The following is a 27,817-nucleotide window of genomic DNA, read 5'->3' on the forward strand; positions in this document are numbered from 1 at the left end:
TTCCCATGGTTGCAGCGTTTTGTTTTGTTTGGGAGTTCATTCATGTGTTTGCAGCTCGTTTGCTCCTGTCAACAGGCCTTTGACTGAGTTAATTATAGTAAGTAAGTAAGTGCACCCTCAGAGAGTCAGACACATTTTAAAAATATATTTCTGAGGAAAATAAAACTAGAAAACATTTTCAGGATGATTGTTGTCTGTGTTGGAGCCGCAGATCTTTCAGTCCATCGTCATCGATTCAGAAGCAACGCTGCTCTTCATCATTTACTCTTCATCGCCCGCTCCTCATCCTCGCTAATAAAAGCATCTAAAAGCTTCAGTTCAGAGGCAGACTGCAGAACAAAAGCTATGAACTCTGGGAAACTGAGTCTGTAATTTCGACGTTTCCTCTCCTGGGGAAACAGCGCCCCCTCTGACCGCCGTTAGCTACCCATGTGGCCGAAGGCGGTACTGCAGCTTCCTCATCCCTCCTCCTCCTCCCTCTTTGCTCCTTCCTCCAACACCTCCACCGTCAGAAGCTCCTCCCCTTCCTGCCGTGGCGTCATCCTGATGATGACGGAGCTGTCCGCCGTCTCTGCCACCGACTCGTCCCTGTCCTCCAGAGCCGAGCGCGGGACTGGAGAGCGGCGGTGCATTGGAGAAGGGGGCGGCACCGGAGAGATGGGGGGCGGAGCCTGAGAAAACAAAGATGGAGGATGGCTTTCTGCTGTTTTATTTCATCAAAACCCTCAGAGCTGACAGGAACATCCTTGTTTCCTTTCCTACCTCCCTTCCTTGATTTTCTACCTCCTTCCCTCCCTCTCTACTTTGCCTAGCCCCTTTACTTCCTTCCTTCTCTACCTCCTTCCCTCCCTCGTTTTCTTCCTCCCTCCATCCTTCCCTCCCTACCTCCGTTTGGCCCTCAGCCGGTTGGTAAACCTTCTTCATCTTGGCGAATGTTCCCTCGATGCCGGCGCGCTCCGTGACCTTCAGGGCGGCCTTGAACAGTTTGGGGGTGTCGGGTCGGGGGGGGATGACCTCGGCCACCTCCTTGCGCGTCTCCTTCTCCTCCGGCTTCTTGTCTTTGGTCAGCATCGTCCTGCAGACAGACAGACAGACAGACAGGCAGCTGCAGCGTCTGACCGGCAGAACCAGAGCAGATCCTGCTGGTCATGTGACCCGCTGTGACCCGGTCAGAACCAGAGCCTGATCTGATTACAGTAATCCTGCTGAGGACAGAGGAAGGAGAGACAACTGAGATGTCCAGAGTCCAGGACCTGCTGGTTCTGACCCGGATCAGACTGGCTCCCAGAACCTTCAGCAATGAACCTCCAAACCGGCCTAATCAAATCATTGAACAGCTTCCTGAGACAGGAACAGGAAGTGCACTGACATAGGAGTGATGATGTGTTATGACATCACCAGACCCCTATGACCTTTGACCGGGTCATGGTTCTGTTTTCAGGAAGGATTTAAAGAAATCCATAAAACTTCAGGATCGATTCTGATGTTCCTGAGAGCGGTGTCCTGACGCACCAATCAGAGGGAAGTCTGGACAAACTGCAGCACTTTGTTCACCAAACAGCGCCACCTCCTGGTTACAGAACTGAAATCAGACAAAATCTGCAGAAAACGTAGATCCTGATTTGATCTCAGCGTCTCAGTGGAGCTGAAAGGTTTCAAATCTGGAAACTTGATTTTCAGAAGTTTCCAGAACAGGAACGGCTGGCGGAAACTTTTCATTTGTGAAAAACAGGAAATAAAGCAGCAAAGTATCAGCTGAACCAGTCACAGGTCGGGTTCTGGTCCAGTCCAGTTCGGTCCGGTCTGGTTCCGGTCCGGTGCGGGTCTTACTTGGCCTTCTTGCGCAGCAGCTTCTGGGACTCGGGGTAGTGGACCAGGATCTCTGCCAGGTCCTTCTTGTCCAGGATGAACAGGTTGGCGAAGCCGTGCGCCTTCACGTTGGCGGTGCGCCGGTTCCCTCCGCCCCCCGCCAGCAGGCTGACCAATCAGAGAGAGGGACAGCTGTCAGGGGAAAACCTTCACAATCATCACTTTGCTGGTTGAGTAAAATCTTAGAGGTTTTCCTGAAGGGGGCGCCAGAGCTACTGGTTCTGATCCAGTTTTATCTCGTTGATCTCCAGTAGATCTAAAGGTTTCAGTCGGTCTTTACTGAATTTGGACCGGTTCCGCTTCTCATGTGGCTGCATGTTCTGACCTGATCTCTCCGAACACGGAACCAGCTCTGATGGTGACGAACACAGTCTCCAGGTCCGGCCCGCCCACCACCTGGACCTCCCCCTGCTTGATGATGTACATCTCCCGTCCGATCTCCCCCTGCAACACACAGCAGCTCCTCAGCACCGCCTGCGGCCCCGTAGCGCCGCCTGCGGCCCCGTAGCTCCGCCTGCGGCTCCTCAGCGCCGCCTGCGGCCCCGTAGCGCCACCTGCGGCCCCGTAGCTCCGCCTGCGGCTCCTCAGCGCCGCCTGCGGCCCCGTAGCGCCGCCTGCGGCCCCGTAGCTCCGCCTGCGGCTCCTCAGCGCCGCCTGCGGCCCCGTAGCGCCGCCTGCGGCCCCGTAGCGCCGCCTGCGGCCCCGTAGCACCGCCTGCGGCTCCTCAGCTCCGCCTGCGGCCCCGTAGCGCCGCCTGCGGCCCCGTAGCGCCGCCTGCGGCCCCGTAGCTCTGCCTGCGGCTCCTCAGCGCCGCCTGCGGCTCCTCAGCGCCGCCTGTGGCCCCGTAGCTCCGCCTGCGGCTCCTCAGCTCTGCCTGCGGCCCCGTAGCGCCGCCTGCGGCCCCGTAACGCCGCCTGCGGCTCCTCAGCTCCGCCTGTGGCCCCGTAGCGCCGCCTGCGGCCCCGTAGCACCGCCTGCGGCCCCGTAGCTCCGCCTGCGGCTCCTCAGCTCCGCCTGTGGCCCCGTAGCGCCGCCTGCGGCCCCGTAATGCCACCTGCGGCTCCTCAGCTCCGCCTGTGGCCCCGTAGCGCCGCCTGCGGCCCCGTAACGCCGCCTGCGGCTCCTCAGCTCCGCCTGTGGCCCCGTAGCGCCGCCTGCGGCCCCGTAGCACTGCCTGCGGCCCCGTAGCTCCGCCTGCGGCTCCTCAGCTCCGCCTGTGGCCCCGTAGCGCCGCCTGCGGCCCCGTAATGCCACCTGCGGCCCCATAGCTCCTGAAACATGCAGCCTCACCTTTTTACACACGAAGTCTCCCGGCAGGTAAACGACAGACTTCAGCCTGGTCAGCAGGTCGAACACCATCTGCCTGTCGCAGCCCTGCAACACACACACATTGCGGTGGGTCGTTGTTTGTCGGTGCCGCGGTTCTTCGGGTCGTTCTGAGGTTCTGACCTGAAACAGGGCCACTTTGCTGACGATGGTGTAGTTGACGTCTACGGCGATGTCCATCCTCATCTTAGCAGGAAGTTGAATCAGGAGTTCCTGTTCATCTGAACACAGGAGCCACAAACGCATCATGAGCCATTCAGGAACACTGCGTTCATTCACACTATCCTTCCAGACGTTTCTGTTTTCCATCATGTCCAGATACTGGACGTCCATAACTCCCAGTTTCCGCTCACCACTCAGGGAACCAGAACCAGCTCTGGATCCCAGCTGCTTACCCAGCATGCCCTGGCTCTTCCAGGTGTAGTCGTACCAAGTCTTGATCCGGTTCTGGACTTCCCGGGGAATGCTGTAGGAGTTCATGTACTTGACGGTGCTGTCCATGCAGGCCCGGTAGTAGTTCTCTCCTGCAGTCGCTGCTCCCACCACATCCCTCATCTGAGACACAGGAACCAAAAGGTGAGTCCGTCCGCCAGAACCAGAACCAGAACCAGAACCCGGAACACACCAACCTGGCCGATCATGATGGAGAATGCAAACACGCCCACAAAGTAGTTGATGAGCTGGAAGCAGATCTCAAAGACGGTGGTGGGGTCCGGCAGTCCTCCGATGGTGATCAGCGTCTTCACAGCAAAGTAGTAACATCGGATGTAACTATGGAAACAGAGACTTCCTGTCACTGGAGGAAGTCCAAAAACAAGCCATGATCTGATGAAGTGAAAACCCCATAGACATAATAGAAGAGTAGACCCCCCATTGGCTGCTCTGGCACAGGAAACATGGCGGCCATCTTGGAACGGTCGTCCCTCCTACTTGGCTAAACCAAAACAGCAGAAGCCTCAGCGCTCAGGGACATTGTGTTCATATCGACGTCAGATATAGGGGATAACGTTTCACAAGTAAGATGGACATATTACCGTTTATTTTTTGTGATTAGTATATTAGTAAACTGTATTTATATCCACAGGCAAAATGCCAGCTAATATTAGCTATAGTGCTAACGGTGTAACACCGGGGTTCAGCCCCGCTATGAAGGCTAACCCAGATTTTAAAAGTTTAAAATATTCCCTAATGTTGATTTAGATTATCTGACACAAGAACCTACCTTAGAAATAAAACAATACAATATATATGATTATAAATACATTATTATATTACATGTCATAACATTCACCAGCAAAGTTTATACAGATGGCAAAGACTATGTCATTTCACTCTGTCAAAAGTAAGATGGCTCCCAAATCTCCCGTTTGTGTTTTGAAGGTTTCCTAAAGACACGATGTGAGGAAGAAATGGGAAAATAAGGAGAGACGGATTCACTGCCCAGGATGAACCTCACATCGGATTTGGACTCAATCTCAGCTGCTGAATCTCTTAAGCTAGAACTCATCGGCTGGAAAACATGAAAACACACACACACAAACATATGTATATATATATATATATATATATATATATATATATATATATATATATATATATATATATATATATATATATATATATGTACCACCAGCAAATAACCCAAGTGGCTGATATCAGTAAATCCTACCAATGGCTGGAAAAAGCTGGACTCAAGGACAGCACAGAGGCCCTCATCCTGGCCGCCCAGGAACAGGCCCTAAACACCAGAGCAATAGAGGCCCAGATATACCACACCAGACAAGACCCAAGGTGTAGGTTGTGCAAGGAGGCCCCTGAGACAGTCCAGCACATAACAGCAGGGTGCAAGATACTGGCAGGGAAAGCGTACATGGAACGACATAACCAAGTTGCAGGCATAGTGTACAGAAACATCTGTGCAGAATATGGACTGGAAACCCCGGGATCAAAGTGGGAAACACCCCCAAAGGTGGCGGAGAACGCCAGAGCTAAGATCCTGTGGGACTTCCAGATCCAGACAGACAAAATGGTAATGGCGAACCAACCAGACATTGTCGTAGTGGATAAACAACAGAGGAAAGCCGTTGTGGTAGATGTAGCAATACCAAGCGACTGCAACATCAGGAAAAAGGAGCACGAGAAACTAGAGAAATACCAGGGCCTCAGGGAGGAACTGGAGAGGGCCTGGAAGGTGAAGACCACAGTGGTGCCTGTGGTCATCGGGGCCCTCGGGGCAGTCACCCCCAAACTGGACCAATGGCTACAACAGATCCCAGGAACAACATCAGACATCTCAGTCCAGAAATGTGCAGTCCTTGGCACAGCCAAGATACTGCGCAGAACCCTCAAGCTCCCAGGCCTCTGGTAGAGGACCCGAGCTCAGAGGATAAGAACCACCCGCCGTGGGTGAGAAGGGAATTTATATATATATATATATATATATATATATATATATATATATATATATATATATATATATATATATATATATATATATATATATATATATATATATACAGTACAGACCAAAAGTTTGGACACACAGTTGTGCATAACCAAATATATATTTAGTATTAATTATTTTATGGTCATCCTTTTTTCCTCAATATATTTGTATTGTTTTGTGTTTATATAAATATGTATTAATAATACAATTTTTAAAAATATGAATGGCTGTCTGCTTTGTAAAATGCTCATCATACCTCAATGTCAGAATATTAAATTCCTATACTATTCCCAACTAAGAATATTTAAATATACTGAACCGTGTATCAGACCAACTTAAAAATACCTTTAAAAAGAAATAAATTTACTAGTAAATGTAGCTATGACAGGTGTTTGAATAATGTTTCCAGTAATAAAATGTGTTAAGTATTTAGCGAGTGATAATTGATGAAATGCGCTGAAGGGAGCAGTGGAGAGTCTGTTCTTTATGCAAACTGTCCTTCCTCTGACATCACCGACAGGAACCTCCGGTTACACCTGAATGACGTGGGACCTCTAGTGGTCAGCAGAAAAACTGCGTTTCTTATTATGACAGAGCATCTAAAAAAATCAATCACGGCAACAAAATCAGAATATTACAAGGATAAAGTTGTACGACAGTAAGAGGAGAAAAAAGTCGTGATAAAATGAAAGACTATACATATTATGAGAACAGGACGCAGCGGGTGGAGCGGAGGCTTCAGTTCTGCTCGCGACCCCAGAACCGCTTCCTGTCTACCAACTGATGAACCACAGGAAAAGGCAGCTAGCTGCCGGCTAACAGATTATAGAAAAAATATATATTATGAGTATAAAGTGGTAAAAGCAGTAGAAATAACTTATAACAAAGTGGAATGTTTTTCTATTTTCTTCCTGATTGATGATGTCATGACGTTCTTACGCGTTGCCTTTCCCGTCGTAGACCCACTTGGTGGATCCCAGACCCTCGTAGTCGGAGCCCCAGTAGAAGAGACAGGCGTTGATGTGCAGCGAGTAGAGCAGGTACGTGGAGGTCCGGATCACCCTGGGCAACGGGCCGGGGCAGAGGGTGGATGATTTTGGATGCGGTTGGATAAGGTTGGATAAGGTTGGATGAGGTTGGATGTGGTTGGATGCGGTTGGATGCGGTCGCATGAGGTTGGATTATTTTGGATGAGGATGGATGAGGTTGGATGAGGTTGGATGTGATGTGGTGCAGATGGATGAGGTTGGATGTGGTTGGATGCGGTTGGATGCGGTCGCATGAGGTTGGATTATTTTGGATGAGGATGGATGAGGTTGGATGAGGTTGGATGTGATGTGGTGCAGATGGATGCGGTTGGATGCGGTCACATGAGGTTGGATTATTTGGATGAGGATGGATGAGGTTGGATGATTTTGGATGCGATGTGGTGCAGATGGATGAGGTTGGATGTGGTTGGATGAGGATGGATGAGGTTGGATGCGGTCACATGAGGTTGGATTATTTGGATGAGGATGGATGATTTTGGATGCGATGTGGTGCAGATGGATGAGGTTGGATGTGGTTGGATGAGGAAGGATGAGGTTGGATGCGGTTGGATGTGGTGCCCACCTGTAGATGTAGGCCTTCTTCATCACGGCCTCCATCCGGTCGTTGAACTCGAAGAACACCATGTACTGGGAGAGAACAACCAATCAGCTGCTTCGCCTGGACAGGAAGAGGAAGAGGAGGGAGTGGAGGAAGAGCGCCTCACCTTCAGCAGGCGGGGGAAGCGCAGCAGGGAGTTCACTCCTGTGAAGTAGTAAAATATCTCCATGGGGAACAGGCTGATGACGTCCATCTGCGAACAAACGGAACACGGGTCAGAACCAGAAACGTTCCAGAATCCGGATCGTTCGCTGCTCTAGCAGAACGTTCTCACCTTGAACCGCTCGGTGGTCATGTAATGCTCCCTCATGTCCTTCTTGTCACACTGTCAGGTAGAACCAGTGAAACCAGTTAGAGCCGTTCCTGCCGGGTCGGACGCAGGAAGTCTCCGTGTCTCTACGCACCACGATGTCTCCGCCGCGGACAAACTGCAGCCGCGGCTGGAAGACCAGGATGTCTGCGATGTAGATGAAGTCGCAGGTGTAATCGGCCAGCAGCCACAGGTGGATGTTGTCCGGCGTCTGGTAGGGGAACGCCCAGCGCACTGGGATCAGCCACACGTTCCAGTTCCAGGCCGCCACCACGAAGAACAGCCAGATCACATAGATGAGGTCTGAAGGACGGGAGAGAAGAATCATGGGAAATCGTCGGGAGAATCTGGTCAGTTCTGGGAGGAGAGCTCACCAGTGAACGGATCGATGCTGGACGGGAAGCGGTATTCCAGGATGGACCGCAGCCAGTCGGGCATCGGGGGAAGTTTGGGGAGCTGGACCGGATGACCCAGGAGTTCAAACTGGAACAGACCCGCCTCCTGCGGTGGTTCCGGTTCGTCCTTCTTCTCCTGTCCAGGCGGAGGCGGCGGAGGAGCCGGCGGAGCTTTGGCAGGAGCTGCAAGGATCAGGAGAGACGGTCAGGGATCTGGTCCGCTTTCACCAGGACATCCAACTGAAAATCCCTGAGGGATCCCATTGGATCCAGGAAACCAACTAGATCCTGTTCTCTTTGGGTAAGCCGATTGGATCCAGTGGTAGGCTCAGTGGATCCAGGTTTTCCTGGATGAGGGGATCTGGATCGGGGCGACCTACAGGCAGTGGGGCTCTCCTCCTCGGACTCGTCGGGATCCGCCAGGCGGTCTTTGTGCCGCTCCGTCCGGCCCTTGAAGAGCCCGACCAGCTGGTTGAGGCGCTCCTGGACCGTGACGCTGGCCACGCTGGCGGCAGACTGCGGCCGCATCCTGTGGGGAGAACGGACACACTGACGACAACGCTGATGGAGGAGGGTCATGCTGTGTTTGGGTCGGGGTCTCACTCATCGTCTCCCTGACTGGACCGGGCCTTCAGCAGCTCCTCGTCCTCCTCGCCTGCCGTCGGGTCAGCTCTGCAGACAGCAGCACATCCAGAACCCTGTGAGCCTGGCTGCTCTCTATCGCTGCTGTCAAATGATTTATGGCTCCAGAGTTTGAACAAACAGACTGATCTGGACTCTCCGTGTGATGAAGAGCCAATGTTTGAGCCCCAACAGGAGGATTAAACACGCTGAGGCGGCGCCGCCAGCAGCTTTCAAGGTCAAACAGAACCAAAGTTTGTTGGTGCCGCTATCATTTATTAAAGATACAGAACAAAAATGTTTCCAGAGGTCATCATCAATATCTTCAAATATTTTGACGATGTCTTTGGAGACACGATTCGTTTGCAGGTCAACGGCTCGACGCTCTTCCTCTCAGGATGTTTGTTAGAACGGTTCTGACCCGCTGACCCGTCTCTTCTTCTTCTTCTTCCACTGAATAAAACTATAATATTCCTGCACATTTTCAGCTTTTTGTTTTAGATTCACATTTTCCCGCTTCTTTCTCTTTTATGAAACCCATAAATGTTGCCATCATTCCTTTCTTGTCTTTTCCATAATTTAATATTTTAATGATTTAATATTGATTAATGATTTAATATTAATGATTTAATAATTTAATATTTCTCTTCGAGCTGCTGGGTGTAGAGATGAACGGCGCCCCCTGCAGGCCTGCTGCTGTTACCTGAGCTGAGGCACCATCAGCGTGCTGGGCTCCGGTTCTGGGGTTGTGATTATCTGCGGGATGCACAGGTTGAGTCCGTGCAGCTCGTCCGGACCTGCAGCCTGCAGCATCAGCGCCGGAGCGTCAGCGTTCCTGCAGCTTCCTGAGGATCAGAACAGAAGACACGGACCGGCGCCGCAGCGCAGAGCCAGCATGAAGACAGAGAAAACTGGAGCAGACCTGCTGCTGCATCTAAAATAATCACCCAGCTGAACGCTTTTTAACCTCTGACCTCTTGGAGCCTGAGTGTGAAATAACTGTAGTTAGGCTTCTGAACAGAGAAAATATAAACACTCCTGTTAGCCTCCATTCTTTCTTTAACATCTGAAATCTGGAAAATCGTCTCCGACTAAACAGAATTAAAGGATGACAATCACTCCAGATTTACTCAGATCTCAAGATTTATTCCAACAAGATGAAGATTGGGAAAAATGTTACACAGTTAAAGGGAAAACTTGAAAGAAATGAAAGCAAAGAAATACAAAATCAGGTTATTAAAGAAACAATTTAATAAAACCCAGATTGTTTTAAAGTAACTGAACAGTATCTAGAAAATGGTTTCATAAAAAGTTCAGGATTTCTCCTCTGTGGTTCCAGATGAATAACTTTTTTATTGAGTTTATATAATATTTACTGTTGGCAAAAGGAGCTAAAAGCTGCACAAAACTCTGATAACAGCTATTATTCAATAAAATGTAAGATTTTAGTTTAAGGTTATATGGCTATATGTAAATAAACAATTCATTCAATTCAAGTCATAAAATCTGAAGGTCCAGCAGATCCAGCTGTTTCCATCTGTTATGGTTAATAGAAACGGCGTTCCACATGGCCCCTCCCCTAGACCATGTAGCTCATCCTCTAGACCACATGGCCCCTCCCCTAGACCACGTAGCTCATCCTCTAGACCACATGGCCCCTCCCCTAGACCACGTAGCTCCTCCTCTAGACCACATGGCCCCTCCCCTAGACCACGTAGCTCCTCCTCTAGACCACATGGCCCCTCCCCTAGACCACATAGCCCCTCCCCTAGACCACGTAGCTCCTCCTCTAGACCACATGGCCCCTCCCCTAGACCACATAGCTCCTCCTCTATACCACATGGCCCCTCCCCTAGACCACGTAGCTCCTCCTCTATACCACATGGCCCCTCCCCTAGACCATGTAGCTCCTCCCCTAGACCACATAGATCCGCCCTCAGACCACATAGCTCTTCTTCCAGAATTTGTTTCATTTGTGAATTAGATTAGCTATCTGGCTTTTTAAGTTACAGTCCAGAATTGCTAAGAAAACCTTTTAACGACTCAGTGTCACATTTTTAGCCATTTATCACACTCTATGTAGATGATGTTGTTTGAAAACTAACTACACGTTGAGCATATTTATATATTAAGTTTTTGTTTAATTTATTAATGAGATTAGTTTATGAACAGTTATTTCTAATTAATGAAGACTGCATCAGTAACTAAGTCATTGCCCAATAGAAAATATTTCAGAGTGTGGGTAATATTCACAAACTCCTGATATTTGCTGAAATAAAAACAATGTGGTTTGTATTTGCAGTGAGGTTTCCTGCTGTTAATGTAGAAACGTTTAATGAGGAAACTGGGATTCTTTTGAGTCAAATACTGTGGAGCTAAACTTTTTAAATTCTTTCTCGGATCCACAGAAAACGATTTATAAAAACTTAACCTAAGATCTTCTGTTGATTCCTGCCACCTGAATTCTGTTTCTGTCCAGAATCGCTAACAAAAATATAACATAACTTTACGTTCTTATCCATTTGATCACATTCTACGCAGATGACACTGGTGTTAGTTCAAAACTCCCCATAGTCTCACTTCAGCCCCAAAGCAAGTTTTTAAAACGAGGAATCCCGACCCGCTGATTCAGAGGATGCAGGATTTTTTGAGACATCAAGGTGCCTGCCGTGTTTTCCAGGAAGCTCCAGAATATTTCAAACCTCAGGTGGTTGAATTCCAGGAGCGGTGCTTCAGAAGGCTGATCCAGATCCATCTCCTGTTGGAAATGTTTTTAGCATCATGAAGAGGAGCTGCTTTGTTCTGGTAAATCAATCCATAAACTGACAGCTGCAGAGGGCTCTGAGGAATTCAGTGAATTATCAGTTGATGTATTTAAATCTGTTCAGACATTTTGCTTGAAGAAGCCACTTAGAGCTCAACTTTGGATGTTCCTGTAGAGAACGTCAGTATGACAGAACCTAAACTATGCTTCACTACAGCCTCAAGTCCAAGTCTATTGAACCTCCTCAGAGTTTTTCTGTCACCTTTTATTTGTTTCAGGAGTTGTGTTTGTGTCTTTCTGTCTACATCAATTTAAACCTGGATTTTCAGTTTTAGAACCGAAATGTGGCAGAAGAATCCTGCTGGCTGAAGATGAGCTGATAATCTCTCACATCCAGTCTCATCATGAAGGACATTTCAAACATCCTGGGGTCTAAAAGCGGCAGATTGTGCAGAATTTAGATGCTGGATGGTTCATCATGAAACAGCTGATCTGATCTGATTTACTGAGGTTTAACACAACAGAAAATAATTTCATATGGTAATCATAAACATCCCAGAGAGACATCAAACAGAAACACAGCAGACGTGACGCGTTTCTCTTCATAACAGCAACACACAGCCTGACCCCACTGGATCAAAACCGTGTCCCAAAAGAACCAAAACACTTTTATTGGTTAAACAGAAAAAGGAGCAGAAACTCTGAGGTGACAAACTGATAGCCAGGTAAGCCAGGTAAGTATGAGACATTTCAACAGAGAGCTGAAGTAGTTCTACAGGTTCCGCCCACCAGCACCAGTCTGGCTTTGCAGGCTCCGCCCACCAGCAGCTAGGCTCCGCCCTCTTCTGGGAGACGCAGCAGCAGAACGCTAACTGTAGCGGCTCCATGCAGAAGCTGCTCTGAGGTTTTCTGAACTGAGTTCATATTAAGAAAAATCTGGATTTGTAGTTGGACGTTTCCGACTGAACTCAGGTCATCCTTGGTGTTTCAGCTCCTTTTCTGTCTGCTTCACTGTCTAATTAGCAGGGGGAAAGCATGCGGTGACTGTGTTGCTTTTGTACGGTGGCCCAGGAGCAGCAGATGGTAGCAGAGCTGGAAAAGCTGCTCTGAGTCTTTGTTTCCTATTAAGTATATTCAGGTTTGCTTTGTTTCCATAGCAACAGATCTGAGACACCTGCTCTATGTTTTCAGCAATCAATTTTAATAACTTTATGAAGAAATTATTATTGCCTAATTTGTAACATTCAGTTCCTCCAGGATTCTGTGATCATCTTTGTTATTTTTTGTAATAAAATAAAGAATAAAAGGAGCAAAGAAGAATTTTTTGTGATATATTTAATGTGATAAAACAGTCTGTTCATTTACATGGAGAACAGAGATGCTACTTTTTACTCGCCGCAATGATCAAGGATGATAAACTGACATCAAGTCAGGCTGAGGCAGCAGAAGTAAGAAATACTGCCACCTGCAGGTGGGACTTGGCATCACTTTTTGTGGAAAATTTGCAATAAACTCACAGTTCTGCATTAGTGGGAAAAATGTGGGGATCTGTTGATCTAGAGTGAATTTCAGTGAAGCTGAAGGAGGTGAACTGGGTCGAGGTTTGGGTCGGGTTCTGCAACCTGAAGATCCAGTTTAAACGTTGCTCTTTCTAATGTTGCTCTTTGCTGAGATGTTGTTACCATGCTGGTTCTTCTGTTCAAGTGAAACCAGAACCAGAACTCAGCAGCAGATTATCGGGTAAAGTAGTTTCCTGCTGCTTCTAACTTTATTTTGTAATTTTAGATAATAATTAATCTGCTGATATTAAAAATATTTGCTGCTTTGGGTTGACATTTTTAACCTAGATTTTAAATTATTTGTGTGTTTGATGCCAATGAAGCGACAAATGATTTGGTTCTGTCAGTTTCGTCTCAGAGAGCCACAGGAAGCAGGAAAGAGGACACTTCCTGTTCAGTCTGTCCACCTGAGGTTAAATGGCCACCAGAGGGAGCTGCATGCTGCAGAGGAGGAGCAGCTTTATTTGGCACTTTCCAGGCTGGAGCTACAGATAGAGGGTCTATCAGGTGTCTGGATGGCGCCACTGCAGGACGGAGCGGTTAAGGCTGCTCAGGAAGTCGGGGAGAGCGAAGCGACTGGCCATGCTGCTGCAGTGCTGCCGCGCCTGCTTCTGGAGCTGCGACAGCTGCTGGGCCAGCTCGGCCAGCTCTGGGCGGGGACTCGGCATGGACAACGCGGGGGGCGTCAGGTGGTGCTCCTGCAGCAGGGTCCTGCAGCGCTCCACGCACTCTGCGGCGAGTGGGAACCGAAGCAGGAAGCTCTTTACGGGAGAACAGACGCTGGGAGCTGCATGGAGAAACATCAGTGAGAAAACTCACAGCTGGAACTGAGCGACATTTATCGTCCAGAGAGAGAAACCACCAGCACCGCTAGCACGGACAGAGCTAGCACCAACTGAGTTAACACGGACTGAGCTAGCACCAACTGAGCTAACATGGACTGAGCTAGCACGGACAGAGCTAGCACCAACTGAGTTAACACGGACTGAGCTAGCACGGACAGAGCTAACACCAACTGAGTTAACACGGACTGAGCTAGCACGGACAGAGCTAACAAGGACTGAACTAGCACCAACTGAGCTAACACTGACAGAGCTAGCAGCAAATGGAGCTAGCATGGAGAGAACCAGCATGTCCATAGCTAACGAGCTAGCCTGAGTGGATCATTGGTGTTTGAGTCAAAGAGTTTCCCGTCTCTCACCTCCAGATCCTCCTGCCTCTTCTTCTTCTCCTGCTGCTGCTTCGCTCTGAGCAGAGAAAAAACACGAGATACATGAAGCTGCACAGATGGTCTAGTCAAATAATCCTAGATTCACCGGGAAGGAATTTTGGGGTCTGAGCTACTTTGTGAAAATATGAAATACTTTTCACACGCTGCATTGCAGCTCAACGAAGGTAGAAATGTTACCTGAGTAAACATATCTGTGCTTCATAAAAGGCTATAAAACTAAAGAGTTTTATGTTTTCTTGTGTCTTTCTTACATTCCACCATTTGGTTTGGTATGTTTAGACACTTACTGACGGATCTAAACAAACTGGTCACGATTGGTTCCTTTTCATTCAGGGAATCCTCTGATTGGATGTGAACAATCTGATTGGCTCGTTAGGACAAACCGTTTACCAGGTCAGAGGTCAGATGTGATCCTGATGTTTGTGGAAAGTCACCTGCTCTGCAGTGTGGGTAGGGGCCTCTTCAAGGTGCGGTTCTGGTTGTTGGGTAATGGGACTCTCCAGATCTCTCCTCTCTGACGCCGGCTCCACATCAGTGGATGAAGGAGTCACCTGGTCTTCTGGCTCAGGTGCAGTGGGCGGGGCCAGAGACTCCACCTGCCTCTCTTCAGCTGCAGCTTCAGGATTGTCTTCAGCTGGGCAGACGTCCACCAGACACCTGAGAAGAGTGAATGAAAAGAGATGGCGGAGAGGCCCAGTAAGGCTGAGACCAAACTGTAACATTTAACATGCTGTGGTTCCCCTCCTGGCCTGTGGGGGCGCTGCACCAAGAACCTCTGAAGACACTGAGAGCAACTTCCTTCTTCACCAGATGGAAACAAAATGGAGGCGTCAGATTTTAGTGTTGGAGGATTTCTCTTTAGTCTTTGGCTAAAGACCAGGAGCCATTTCTGCTGCTAGCACTAGGCTAGCACGTTAGCTTTGGTTGTATTTACCCAGAATGCTCTGTGCTGTAGTCCACTGCCTGCTTTTGGAGTGACCCAGACCGAGGTTTGGAGGACCAGAGGTCAAAGGTCAATTAGCATTCACATCAACTAAACTGGACTTTATAGGCAAACGGACTGGAGTTGGACTAAAGCAGACTGAACAGAGCTGGTGGGAATGACGAGTGAAAAACTTCTGACTCCTCCCAACACAGAACGTTTTGACCATCTGGACGACATCTGGTTCATAACCGGCCTTCCACATTTTCTGCTCTGCTTCTGGTGCAGGAACCACTATAGCACCACCAGCAGGCCTGGTCTAGTCATTGCACCCTAGGCAATGACTTGAAGGCCTTCTGTGTTCATGAGAGTCAAATTGACGACTGGAATCATTTTCAACTGAATCCATCAAACCAACATCTGGTCAACTTAAAAGGTCCAACCGACTTCTTCCGCTCAGTCCTGATTGGCAGAGAGAAAGTTCCAGAAAGTAACATAGTAGAGTTAGAGCTGGGAGAAGACCTTCAAAAACCAACCAACCACTGATCCAACCAACCAACCAACCAACCAACCAACCAACCAACCACTGATCTAACCACTGATCCAACCAACTAACCTACCAACCACTGATCCAACCAACCATCCAACCAACCAATCAACCAACCAACCCAACCAACCACTGATCCATCCAACCAATCACTGATCCAACCAACCACTGATCCAACCAACCAACCAACCAACCATGCAACCAACCCAACCAATCACTGATCCAACCAACCAATCACTGAACCAACCAACCAACCAACTAGTGATCCAACCAGCTAACCAACCTACCAACCCACCATCCATCCAGCTGCAGTGCTAGGTGAGTATGAAGGTGAAGCGTTATTGAACTAGGCGTTTCTTTCTATGCTTTGGAACAAGCCAGGTGAGCAGTGGAGTGACGGGTGGTTAAGCTCCGCCCACAAAGCATGCTAGCTGAGCTGAAGCTAGCAGAGCCTCATTGATCCAACATGGCTGAACTTACTGCTCTGTCTGCTTCTCCTCACTCTGTCTGCTTTTATTCTCTGTGCTGTCCTCACTGTCGTCCTGCAGGTTCTGCAGCCTGAACGGGCAGAAGAGCAGAGAGCTGCTGGGAAACCCAACATCTGGAACATCTGGAGGAATCGGCCCAGAGCTCTGAAACAAACTCAGCTCAGCAGAATCATTCTGGGGGCTCCCAGCAGAGTCCAAACTAAATATAAACTAAAAGTTATATTCTGGTTCAGGTTGGAAAATGGATCGGGTTTCTGTTAGTACACAGTCATGACCTCCCATCACGGCAGGTTTCATGGGTCCGATCTTCTCCCTCGTTCATGTTGGAGGTTAAAGGTCACAGTGTGTCTCACATTCTCCTCATCCGCCCTTCGTCCATCTTGGGTCCTATCTCCCTATTTCTGCCCTTACATGATTTTAACGGACTTTGGCGAAGTGCATTACCCACAATTCATTGCTGCATGTGACGTTTTGAGTTAAATGGCGGATTTATGGAAATATTCTGTTGTTTTTTCAGTCTTTATAGAAAATTTATAGAAAATATCATGACAAGGCACATTCGTAATAAAAAGTTTGATTTGATAAACTGAGCAGAGAAAAGAAGAAATAAAAAGAATGATCACAAATTACCAAATTTTATTATATTAAAACTTAAAGATGGAATAGATTTCTTATGTAATATCCACTTTTGAAAATCTTTCTAAAAACTATGATGAAGCCGCAATTTAAAAAACCTTTATTGTCTCAAAATCTCAGTCACAAAACGCAGGAATTGATATTTATTTTGAATTTCTTTTGCAGAAAGTCATTACAGGGAAAACTTTATATATGATTATGAAATTAATATTTCAAGTTTTTTGGGTGGGAGTGGAATAGAAAGCTGCTTGGTTTTATTATCATGATTTTTAAACAAATGTTTTCTTCTCAGACTAGAGGAGCAGAAAACTGATGAATTTATTGTTACATTTTTGGTTCATAAAGTCACAACATTCATAGTTTCTTTTAAAAAGGTCATTTTAGTTCCGTGCGACAGACTGGCGACCTGTCCAGGTGACCCCGCCTCTCGCCCGAAACGTTCCCTGGAAATAGAGACCAGTACCTCCGACTAGAGACCAGGGCGTTAGAAAATGGATGGATTTTAGTTCCATTAGTCTTTTTATTGTTATTATTTTCTATATATGCCGTATGTTTGTCCTTCACTTGATCTTATTAGCTCCACTTTATACCAAACTAAACCATGGCTGCATAGAACAGATGGTTTTATGGGTAAAAATTATGTCTCTATTAGTCAAATAGACTGATAAATTAATTGTTAGTACATTTTAATGTGTATTTTTTGCCATCTTGGAAATATGAAATAAGCTCACAGAGCAAGCTGTCTGTCGCAAAAAATAGAATAAAATGAGTTTTCAAAAGTAAAATATTGAAATAATTTTGTTTCTCTGAACATGAGAGATTATATTGAATTTTCTGTATTCAACAAATCACAACAAATATCTTTACTAAACATTTAAAATAATCTGTTTTGCTGTAGTCGTGCTTTTTAGCAGCAGGATGTTAAACAGTGGCCAGTCGGCCATTTTGGATGTGAAGTTACGACCCAGGCCTTCTGTCCCAACCCTGACCCCTGACCCCTGACGGGGCCTGATGGTGACGCATCGCTTCTACAGGAAACGAATCAATGGAAAGAAACCAGCAGGTCCAGTCTGATTACTGGTTCAGCAGACAGAACCGGGTTGGATCTGCTGAGCCTCCAACTGACCCAACCAGGATTAAAGCTCCAGAACTGTCCAGAACCCGTCCAGAGCGGGTCAGCGGTGACTCACTCCGGTTCGTCCTCGTTCTCCTCCTCCAGGATGTTGGGCAGCCTGCAGACACACAGAGACTCGGGTCAGAACCGGGTTCTGCCTCTGGCCCAGTTGCGGTTCCGCGGCACCAGACTCACTGGTCGTTGGACTCCGGCAGCGTTTCTATGACGATCTTGGCCGAACGCTCCACCTCCAGCTGCCGGACCGCCTCTGCCGCCGCCTGCCGGGCCATCTCCTCGGCAACGCGGGCCGCCTCCAGCCGCTGCAGCCTGATGACAGGAGAACCGGTCAGAACTGGGACCAGAGCCGGAACCGGGGCCCGTTCATGGGGCGGTTCTGATCACATCAGGAAACCTCTGAAGATCCAACATCCTGATCTAACTCTGGCTGTTGGTTCTGATGAACTGGTTCCGGCCCGGGTTCGGTTCTGACAGATCTTCTGAGCCCGAGCACCCATGGAGTGAGGAAGATGAGGAAGAGGAGCAGCTGACCTTTCCTCCATGTGAGCGCCGTCGCCTGCTTCCTTCTTCACGCCATCCATCGGAGTCAGCGGCTCCGCAACGTCCGCCTGCAACCGGCAACAGATTTATTGATCAACTCACCACCTGGCGGGATCTGCTCCAGACTCGCTCGCCGGATCGCCGTCACGTTTTCTCCTGTTTTAACTGATCGCTGTGAAACCGCTGAAATGGAAACATTTGAAAAAAACTTCCTCAAAAAGAAAAAAGATGTTTCAGACTTTTCTAAAAAAGATTTCAGCGGAGTTCAAGAAGTTGAGAGGAAGCGAGTTCTCCATCCCTGGTGGCTCGGTGCCTTACCAGAGGAACAGCCGGACCCGGTTTCCTGGCTGGCAGTCTGCCGCCTTCATCCGGTCGGATCAAATCACGTTTGCCGGTTTGGCATAAACCAGCAGGCTGGATGGAAACAACCAATTCACGCTTTTCTTTTTTGCCACATTTTGAAATTTAGCTCAAATTTTGCCCGACGGTTGGATGGAAACGTGACTCACAGTTTCCTTTACAAATGTGGGCAAATCTTTCTATTTTCTGCTAATGCTGGAAACACTATGTTGAAATTTCCATGTTTCCGTGAAGTGAATTAATTTTCATAATTTGTGAAATCATGTGCTTAATGGAAACACGACGGCAGTCAGTGGGACGGAAAAACCCGACCGACTGGTCCCAGTTCAGCTGCAGAAGACTCACCTCCTTCACAGTCGGCGCCTCCTCCAGGTCCTCCAGGTCCTCCAGCACCAAGTCACTCATCTTCTGAGCGCTGCTGACTGACAGGCAGAAAGAATCCGTCACTATGGATCCCTCTGGATCCCAATGGATTCCAGTGGATCAACTGGATCCCTCCCACCTGAGGATCTGCTGTTGTCTGGATGACGACACACAGTCTGGCTGAGTGGTGGATCACACAGCCAGACTGTGATCCAGACCATCTGGATTTGCGTTTGACCGGATCGTCACCAGATCCTCTGATCTGAGCTGATCCCTTCAGATCGTCTTCAGTCTCAATGATCCGGAGGGATCTTCCATTTTATTCGTATTTCGGGTGGTTTCCCGCTGGGCTTCATGGAGGATCTGAACTCTCAGGTGTTTTTGACCGTTTGGGTTTGAACTGAACTGGTTCTGAAGAACACAGGGTGTACTTACTTTTCTCATGGCTGTGAAAAAGTTTTGTTTCAGCTGATCTTTAAAGAAGATTCATTGATCAGAATTGATTTTTTGGGTTTAGAGCCTGGAGGAGTTTCCCATCTGACTGAAGAGGTTCGGTTCAACTGATTGATCGATTGATTAAACTGATCGATGGTTAAACTGATCGATTGGTTTGATAATTATTTGGCTGATTGATTGAAAAATTGACCCAGTCTCTGTTTTCCAGATAAAACATTGATGTTTCTAAAATGTCTGAAGTTACAGATGGATTGATTTTCTGATTGATCGGTTGGTTTATTGATTGGTTAACGGACTGACTGATCTCTGTGTTGGACCAAAAACACCCAAAGCATTCCAGTTTTTTCCAGATCAAATCTTTATTTTCCTGCATCGCTCGCGGTGAATTTGCTGCTAAAGTGGAGAACTGAACATCCAGAGCTCCCAGCATGAAGCAGCCCCAAACTGGACTGAAACCAGTTCCTCTGCAGAGCCCCTGGTGCCAGTCCTAACTGATCCTCCTGAGGAACATTGGGCTGAACCTCCTAAAGTCACACGGTCCAGGTTCTGGTTCTGAACACAGAGTCCTTCTCTTCAGGCAGGTGAAGCTAAAGCTCGTTAAGCTCGTTAAGCTCCAAAGCAGCGAAAGCTTCCTGTGAGCTACAGGACTGATGGCGTCAGTCCGCCGGCCGTGTGCTGCTGTCAGTGAGAGCGACTCTGTCCTGCTGCTGCTCCTTTTATTTTAGGGGCTCAGGCGACTTCCCCCCTGAAACAGAAGGAGAAGAGCAGCGCCGTTAGAGTCCGCCTCACCTCTGACAGAAGGACACCAACCAACCAACCAACCAGCCAACCAACCAACCAACCAACCAACCAACCAACCAACCAACCAACCAACCAACCAACCAACCAACCAACCAACCAACCAACCAACTGCTCTGTTCATGAGTTCTAACAGCCTCAGACTGACAGACACCTGTTCAGGTGTTCAAATCAGTCCATGTGCAGGTGAGCTCCTGCATCAGCACGGAGCGTCACAACCTGACGGTTTCCCTGGAAACACAGGAGTAAATCTGAGGACGGCAGGAGGTTCAGATCGCTGCGTTCCAGGATGGATCTCATTTAAACCAGAGAAACAAAGTCCAACAGAAAGCAGGTCTGACACAGAGCCGTAACTCTGTGCTTTCCTGCCTGCAGGCAGAACTCAGGGTTTACTTAACCCGTTTCAGCCGGTGGTTTCAGGAAACCGGACCGGATGACCAGAACTAAAAGTCCAAACGGTGGGCAGTGGGGGCTCAGCGAGGTAAAGGATGCACTTACTGTTCTGCATGTCATCACTTCCTGTTTCCTGCATGAAGGAGACAATTCAGAGCCTCAGTGAAGGTCAGCTGATGTACGGTGAGTTTTAAAGAGACAGCGCGCTCACCGGCCTGGGGACGGGCTGCGGCAGCATGCGGCCGATCCCACTGACGATCCAACCCACCACGCTGCAAGGCAACAGTTCAAAGGTCAGCAGGAGGCAGGCGGTCAGCTCGGTGCACAGGCCTCAAAGTCTGAGGTCTGGCTTAGACAGCATCATCCAACCAGCCATCCAACCAACCAACGAACCATCCAACCAATTATCCAACCATCCATCCATCCAACCAATTATCCAACCAGCCATCCAACCAACCAGCGAACCATCCAACCAATTATCCAACCATCCATCCATCCAACCAATTATCCAACCAGCCATCCAACCAACCAACGAACCATCCAACCAATTATCCAACCAGCCATCCAACCAACTAATGAACCATCCAACAAATCTTCCAACCATCCATCCATCCAATTAACCAACCATCCAACCATCCATCCATCCAATTAACCAACCATCCAACCATCCATCCAACTTCTCCCCAAAGATCTTTAGGTTTAAACAACAAATCTGAAAATATTTCCACCTACTTCGGCTGCTGCTCTGCTTCCTTTGCAGGTCTGAAGAAATGAAAGAAAAGCAGAAAGTTTGAAATGAAATCCTTCCCTGCTACCGACATAAACGTCTCAGAAACATCTGAGCATTCTGCTTGTTGTCATCAGCAGATCCTTCCTTCATGTACATGCATAATTAAATGTTTATTGCAAATTGTCCACAAAAATAATCAATCAAAAATGTTGACCTTAAGTGATGCTAACTCCCACCTGCAGGTGGCAGCGTTTCTTACTTCTGCCACTCTGCTGCCTCAGCCTGACTTCATGTCAAGTTATCATCAGTGATCGATGTGGCGAGTAAAGAAAATTCAGTTATTTAAGAACAATAATGTTTGTTTTTCATCTTTTTTCTTCTATATGTAGATTTTCGGAGGTTTAATGATAAATAAATCTAGCAAAATAACTTGCAAATACCTCAAAAGTAGCACCAGAAAATCAGGGGTTTTAATTGCAAAAAATTTCAAAAGCAATCATGAAATCTTAGAATATGAGTTATTCTGCTGAAAATACAAATCAAACATCCAGATGGAAAGTCGACTAACAGGAGGGAAGACAAAATCCCTGAGAGGAGAAAAATCCTGGTAAATCCGTTTCTGATGGTTGAACCCAACACGACTCACTCTGTCTCTGGAGTGGGTCTGGTGGCCGGAGGAGGAACTGCAGGGGGCGCTGTGGCGTTCCAAAGGAAGCACAAATATTTCAGTACAGCTCATCTTCCTGTGAGCATCAGCCATCATCACAACCAGGACTAACCTTTGGACGGAGCTTCAGACTTGCTGGTTCCTTCAGTCTTTGGGAGGTTCTCCGGCTGAGGAACCACCTTCACGATGCCGTGTTTGAACCAGTCCATCATGCTGGGAGAAAAACACGTCACACGTTTACTCAGTTCTTCTGACATAACGATCCAGTGCTGAGAAACACTCAGGCAACCGACCAACCAGTGAATCAACCACACAACAACAACCAGCCAGCAACAAAATCAACCAATAAGTCAATCAATGAATCAACAAGCCAATAAATTGACCAACTCGACCAATTACCAGATGAACCAACTAACCAAACAACTAAACAAATATTCAAAAATAACTAATCAAATAACCAGTTAACCAACAAATGACTTAACCAAATATCTAATTACCAAAACCAGTCAAAAACAAAAACACAACCAATCAGCCAACCAGTTGTGATGCTAACTGTGATGCTAACTCTGACCTGGGTGGAGCGGTCTGGTCCACCGGCTCCAGCTCCTTCCCGGCTCTCTGAGCGTCTGCAGGTCAAACATGGGAACGTTTCAACATCGGCTTCCAGCTGCAGGAATACTGGATGTGTTGATGCTCACCTGCTGGAGCTGCTGCCTGCTGCACCTGAGCAGGAGCAAAATCAGGTGAGAAACTCACAAAACCACCAGGAGGTGAAAAGACAGAAACCTGCAGCTGCTGGTTTCCTTCCTTGAAACTTCCTGGTGATTTTAGCAGAACTTCATTTACAAACCGCTGATAGAAATATTCTGATTGGTTTCTTTGTCTCAGATTGCTGCAGTGATGACCTGAGGTGTTGAGTCTCAGTTCTCAGGATTCTCTGACCAGCAAAGAGTCCAACCTCCATGAAATGCATCACAGCTGAGGCTGCTGCAGCTGGCAGTTGGTCAGCTGGTTGGTAAAGTTACCAGCCAAGAACTAACAGAATTAGTTACTTAGCCTGAGAGGAAAAAAACACTTTTCCAAAGTCATGTTTTCACCATCTTATTCACTCATTTATAAATGCCACAGGTTCAAACTAAATATGTACTCAGCAAGCTAAATGTTTGGCTTCAAGCTAAAGATTTAGTTCAATTAAATCTTTACAACAGCAACAGTTAGCAAGCTAAATAAGCTAAATACTTAGAGGCTAACTAAATATTTTATTATATAAATTCTGGCTTGTAAAGTAAATATGTAAGCTCAAACCTAATATTTAGTTGACAGACAAATACTTATTGAGCAAAATAAATATTTAGTAAGCTATATAAACCAAATATTCAGTTTACAAACTAAATACTTGTTGCTCCAAATAAAATATTTAGCTTGAGGCTAGCTAATTAAATGTTTAGTTTTAAAATGATATTTAGAAATAAATGGACAATGTGCTGAAATGACTTTGAAACATTAACCTCCATTTTCTCCTCTCATAACAGGTTCAATAAAAAACTATTGATTATTTGTTGCTGCTAATAAACAATAGTGTGCAACATAAACGGCTTCCCAAACTGTCGCCATGCTTCATGTAGTGTCCGGCTCACGGTTTTCGGCACTAAACACGTCATCGGTGACGTAATCGGTGACGGCAGACAGGAAAACCTGGACGTACCTGAAGCTGCTGCTCGGCCGCCGGAGACTCTCTGCTCCTCAGTTCGGGCTGAGGAACAACTTTCTCCAAACCCTGAGAGATCCAGGACATCATCCCCTTCCTGTGGAGGAGACGCGGGTCAAACTGGACACCAGGGGGCGCCAAAGGTCCAGCTAGATCACTATCTGGCATCCTGGCTGCTGACTGCTTTATGAAGCAGCTCACTATCTGGCATCGTGGCAGCTACTGACTGTTAAAGCAGCTCAGTATTTGGCAGGTTACTCACTCATCGTCGGGCTTGCTGAGAGACAGAACAGAAAACGTCATCACGTCGGCTTCTTCTACCTTTAATTCACTTTCTGTTTCTAACTGATTCAGAACATGTGGAGCCCAGACTAACAGCCCAACTCCCTCTGCTTTATTCTGGTTCTGTGACCCAAAACCCAACACAGTAATGTTCAGATTTACGGATCTCTGACCCGGATTCACACTGGGGTGTGTTTACCTGGCTGCTGCTTCCTCCTGAGGCCGAACAAGAGAGAGAGGAAACAGAAACATCAGGAGACGTTCTGGATCAAAACTTCACCGTTCTTCACAGATTACAGAACCCGAACCAGTCAGCATTTCCTCCAGAACCCGATCCCAACTCTGAGTTTTATTCATAAACTGATCCCGGTTCAACAGAACCTGAACTTGGGTCAGTGGTTTCTGCAGAACCGGACACAGGTCCAACGTCTGGTCCTCACCTTGGCGGCGGAGTTGGCCCGGTTCTGGTTGGCCGGCGGCACCGGCAGAGGGAGAGCGCTGCTGATCCAGGTCAGCATGCCTGGACCCGGACTGAAGACGGGAAACACCAGAATCAGAACTAAGACAATAAACCACTTCATGTCTGCAGTTATTCTTCCCCAGATGGGTCCCTCTGAGGGGAAGCGGACCCGTCCGGACTCACCCGTTCCCTGCCTCAACGTCCTGATTCAGTTTTGCAGCTGTTGATCAAACAGAAGAAAAGTTTAGTGGAAAGAAGAAAAGTGAGTCAGTTTCCATGATGCTCCAGGGATCTTACCGTCCTTCTTGCACTCATCTTCAAACGTCACCTTCTTCTCCTGTTCAAAACACAAAAACAGGTTTTAAAGGGAAGCCATGTTCCTCCTCCTGCTCAACGTCTGAGTTCAAAAACTCTGGAAAACCAGCGAGTCTCCGGGCTGGAAGAGACAACGAGTCTGGAAAACGACAAACTACTGATCCCTAGTCATTACTGAAATCCTTCAAACATTCTGGACATATAGTTTAATGATTATCATCACTAAATGCTTCATAAACGTGAAACAAAACCTGAAAGATTCCAGAGTAAGGAGAGAAACATGTGATCACTGGGGGCGTGGCTTACTGGTGCAGTGGGCGGGGCCACAGCAGTGGGCGGGGCCGCTTCTGGTTTTCCTTCCTTGGCATCTTCAGTGTTTTTGGATGGAAGTTCAGGCGGCTGGGGGACGACTTTAACCACCCAGCTCAACATCCTGGAAGAGACGAAGAGCCGTCACCCGACCGATACGAGTTGATAGCTGGTCGTTAGAAGATCTGGTGATTTGTTCATCGACACGCGGTGAGCAACAAGCCACAGGCGAAAGTCTCGGGGTGAAACCCAGTAAGCGATAGTGATCGTTTATGTTGCTCCGCTAACCCCCATGGCCGCATCTGAATGATTAGCTGGAAATTTCACATGCATGAATTTGTCCGGTCACTGGGGTGTCGCCTGAACAGGCAAGACTCAGAGGGAGCGACGTTGCCTCTTGTGTGGAGCTGTCAACTATGGACCAGAGGTAACGTTGGCCTGTATGGGTCTCAAACTGTGGCTGTTAAAAGACCTGGTGTCCCATGTGGGTCTCAGTCTCTGGACTAAAGGTAACATTGACCCGTATGGGTCTCTAAATGTTGGTTTTCGTGGAGCAGGTGTCTTGAATACCTCTCTAGCTCTGGTTTTCATGGGACCCGGTGCCCTGTATGGGTCTCAGTCTCTGGTCCTTAGGAGTCTTTGTCTTGCATGTTTTAGACATTCCCTTGAAAGGAAAGTTGGTTCTGTTGTTGGTTCTGATGGGGACCGTGGTGTGAGTCCTGTTGGGATCCAGTTCAGGGAGTAACTCGGCTGGAAGTGAATCCAGGTCTGGAAACAGATGGAAACTCTGAATAATTAGCCTGATCTCCTTCAGGCTTCCCTGTTCTGTGCTTAATGGTGTTTGGATCTCGTTCGGCTGAGTGTCAGACCCAATCAGAACTGACTGGTCTCGACCCTAATCCTCCCCAGGAGGCCACTGGACACCAATACAAACATTTAAACTGGTGCCCAGTTTGTCACTTTCACTCCCCAGTGTGTGTTATCCGTTTAGCCAGCCGTGAAGTTGGCTGCCTTGTCTCTTGCCGAGTCTTTCTGTTCGTTGGGTCATTGTGGGTCGACATGCAACCTGTGACTCGGTCTGGTTCTGAACTGGTCCATAACTGAACAGGGCAGTCAGTGAGCCGAGTTAGCCAGAGAAAAGTGGTCAGTCTGTTTACCTGCTCAGTCAGTAGGTTGGTCAACAAACAGCCGATTAATCCGCTCCAAGTGAGTTCTGTAAGAGGCTTGTGACTCAGTCCACAGTTCAAAATGAAAGTAAACAACCAGGAGGTAAAAGTTTGGGGAAAGGACGATTCCAGCAGTGGTTCCCACCCTGGTTCTCTGGGAACCCATCCTGTTTATCACCCATTGATTTACTCCAGGTGTGTGGCAGCCAGGAGAAACCTAAGACATGCAGGACAGTTGGTCCTGAGGACCAGGGCTGGGAACCACTGCTTCAGAGGAGAAGGTCTGGTCTTCGGAGGGTTTTCAGGAGTAGATCAGAGGGTTGCAGAGTCTAGAGGAGGACGTTTGGCCTTTGGGGGTCTAGAGGAGTAGGTCTGATGGTTGGGATGGACTTTGGGGTGTGTAGGAGTAGGTCCGGCAGTTGGGTGAGGTCTAGAGGACGAGTAAGTTTAGTGGTTGGTGTTTGGGGTGCAGGTCAGATCTTTCGGGTATCCTGTCCTACCTGAGCAGTTCAGTTGGGTCCCAGCAGCATCCCACAGAGCCACGGTGAGGAAAGACTTTCAGGAATATGAGCGCAGTGGGAGGATTACAGAGCTAACAGGATTACAGAGCAGCTGAAGGACAGAACCGGACAGAGCAGGAGCTCAGATTACACCTTAAGAGGCCAGGAACAGGACACAACGCCCAGAGCTGGAGCCCCGTCCAGAGAACAACAGAGTTCAGTTAAAATCAGACGGATGTCAAATCGGTTTGCTAACTGTCATTAAAGACATTCAAAAACTTTAAAGGCTATAAATTTACTAAAGTTTCGGACCCAGTTTCTAAAGTCTGAGTGAATCTGGAGAGGTAGGAGATTCTTTCACTAATGCGTCACTGTTCTTCAGGGCTAAAGCTGGAAAACTGCCATCATCTCCTCAGTGTAATAACTAAACAGAGTTTAGATTCAGACGATGCATTGAAGGTCTGGACCTGCTGGTTCTTCGGCCAGAACCTGGCCTCAGTTCTCAGAAACAAGGTTGGACTCTTGTAGTTTGTTCATGTTAATGATGAATCTTCTTCAGACTCCAGGGCTGTCAGTGGAGCACCACAGGGCTGCGTGTTCAGACCAGTTCTCTGATCTGCTTCCAAATGACCAGGCAGGATGGGATAAACGTTCAGTGTTATGCTGATAATATTCAGCTGCATCTATCCACAAACCTGATGAATCTAATCCACCAGGTGAACCTGGATGACTCCAAACGTTCTGCTTTTAAATTCTGATTAAACAGAAGTTGTTGTTTTTGGACCAGGGGCCTCATGTATCAAACACTGAGCTGTTTTCACACTAAGACTTGGCGTACGGACAAATTTAGAAACGTGCAACGCACAAAAAAATACCT

General features: G+C 47.7%; 1 protein-coding gene across 1 annotated transcript; it reads right to left on the reverse strand.

Annotated features, from left to right (window-relative positions):
* Window positions 1–183: 183 nt before the first annotated feature.
* Window positions 184–26,990, reverse strand: LOC106700413 (cyclic nucleotide-gated cation channel beta-3-like). The gene is made up of 38 exons (XM_023332746.1): window positions 26,941–26,990; window positions 25,272–25,398; window positions 24,948–24,987; window positions 24,834–24,870; window positions 24,631–24,721; window positions 24,390–24,406; window positions 24,171–24,185; window positions 23,906–24,005; window positions 22,899–22,923; window positions 22,772–22,826; window positions 22,313–22,413; window positions 22,180–22,228; window positions 21,536–21,565; window positions 21,015–21,075; window positions 20,909–20,936; window positions 19,139–19,215; window positions 18,425–18,501; window positions 18,071–18,202; window positions 17,952–17,993; window positions 14,603–14,825; window positions 14,139–14,184; window positions 9,318–9,459; window positions 8,597–8,665; window positions 8,374–8,522; window positions 7,973–8,176; window positions 7,693–7,901; window positions 7,563–7,613; window positions 7,395–7,481; window positions 7,253–7,317; window positions 6,581–6,703; window positions 3,825–3,966; window positions 3,591–3,750; window positions 3,319–3,416; window positions 3,160–3,243; window positions 2,195–2,313; window positions 1,831–1,977; window positions 886–1,075; window positions 184–671 (listed from the first exon to the last, which is right to left on the reverse strand). The coding sequence occupies exons 2-38, from the start codon at window positions 25,395–25,397 to the stop codon at window positions 459–461; spliced, it is 3,624 nt and encodes a 1,207-aa protein (XP_023188514.1). The 5' UTR covers window position 25,398; window positions 26,941–26,990; the 3' UTR covers window positions 184–458.
* Between the last annotated feature and the right edge of the window lie 827 nt (window positions 26,991–27,817).

This window comes from Xiphophorus maculatus, chromosome 4 (assembly GCF_002775205.1).
Source record: "Xiphophorus maculatus strain JP 163 A chromosome 4, X_maculatus-5.0-male, whole genome shotgun sequence".
NCBI lineage: Eukaryota > Metazoa > Chordata > Actinopteri > Cyprinodontiformes > Poeciliidae > Xiphophorus > Xiphophorus maculatus.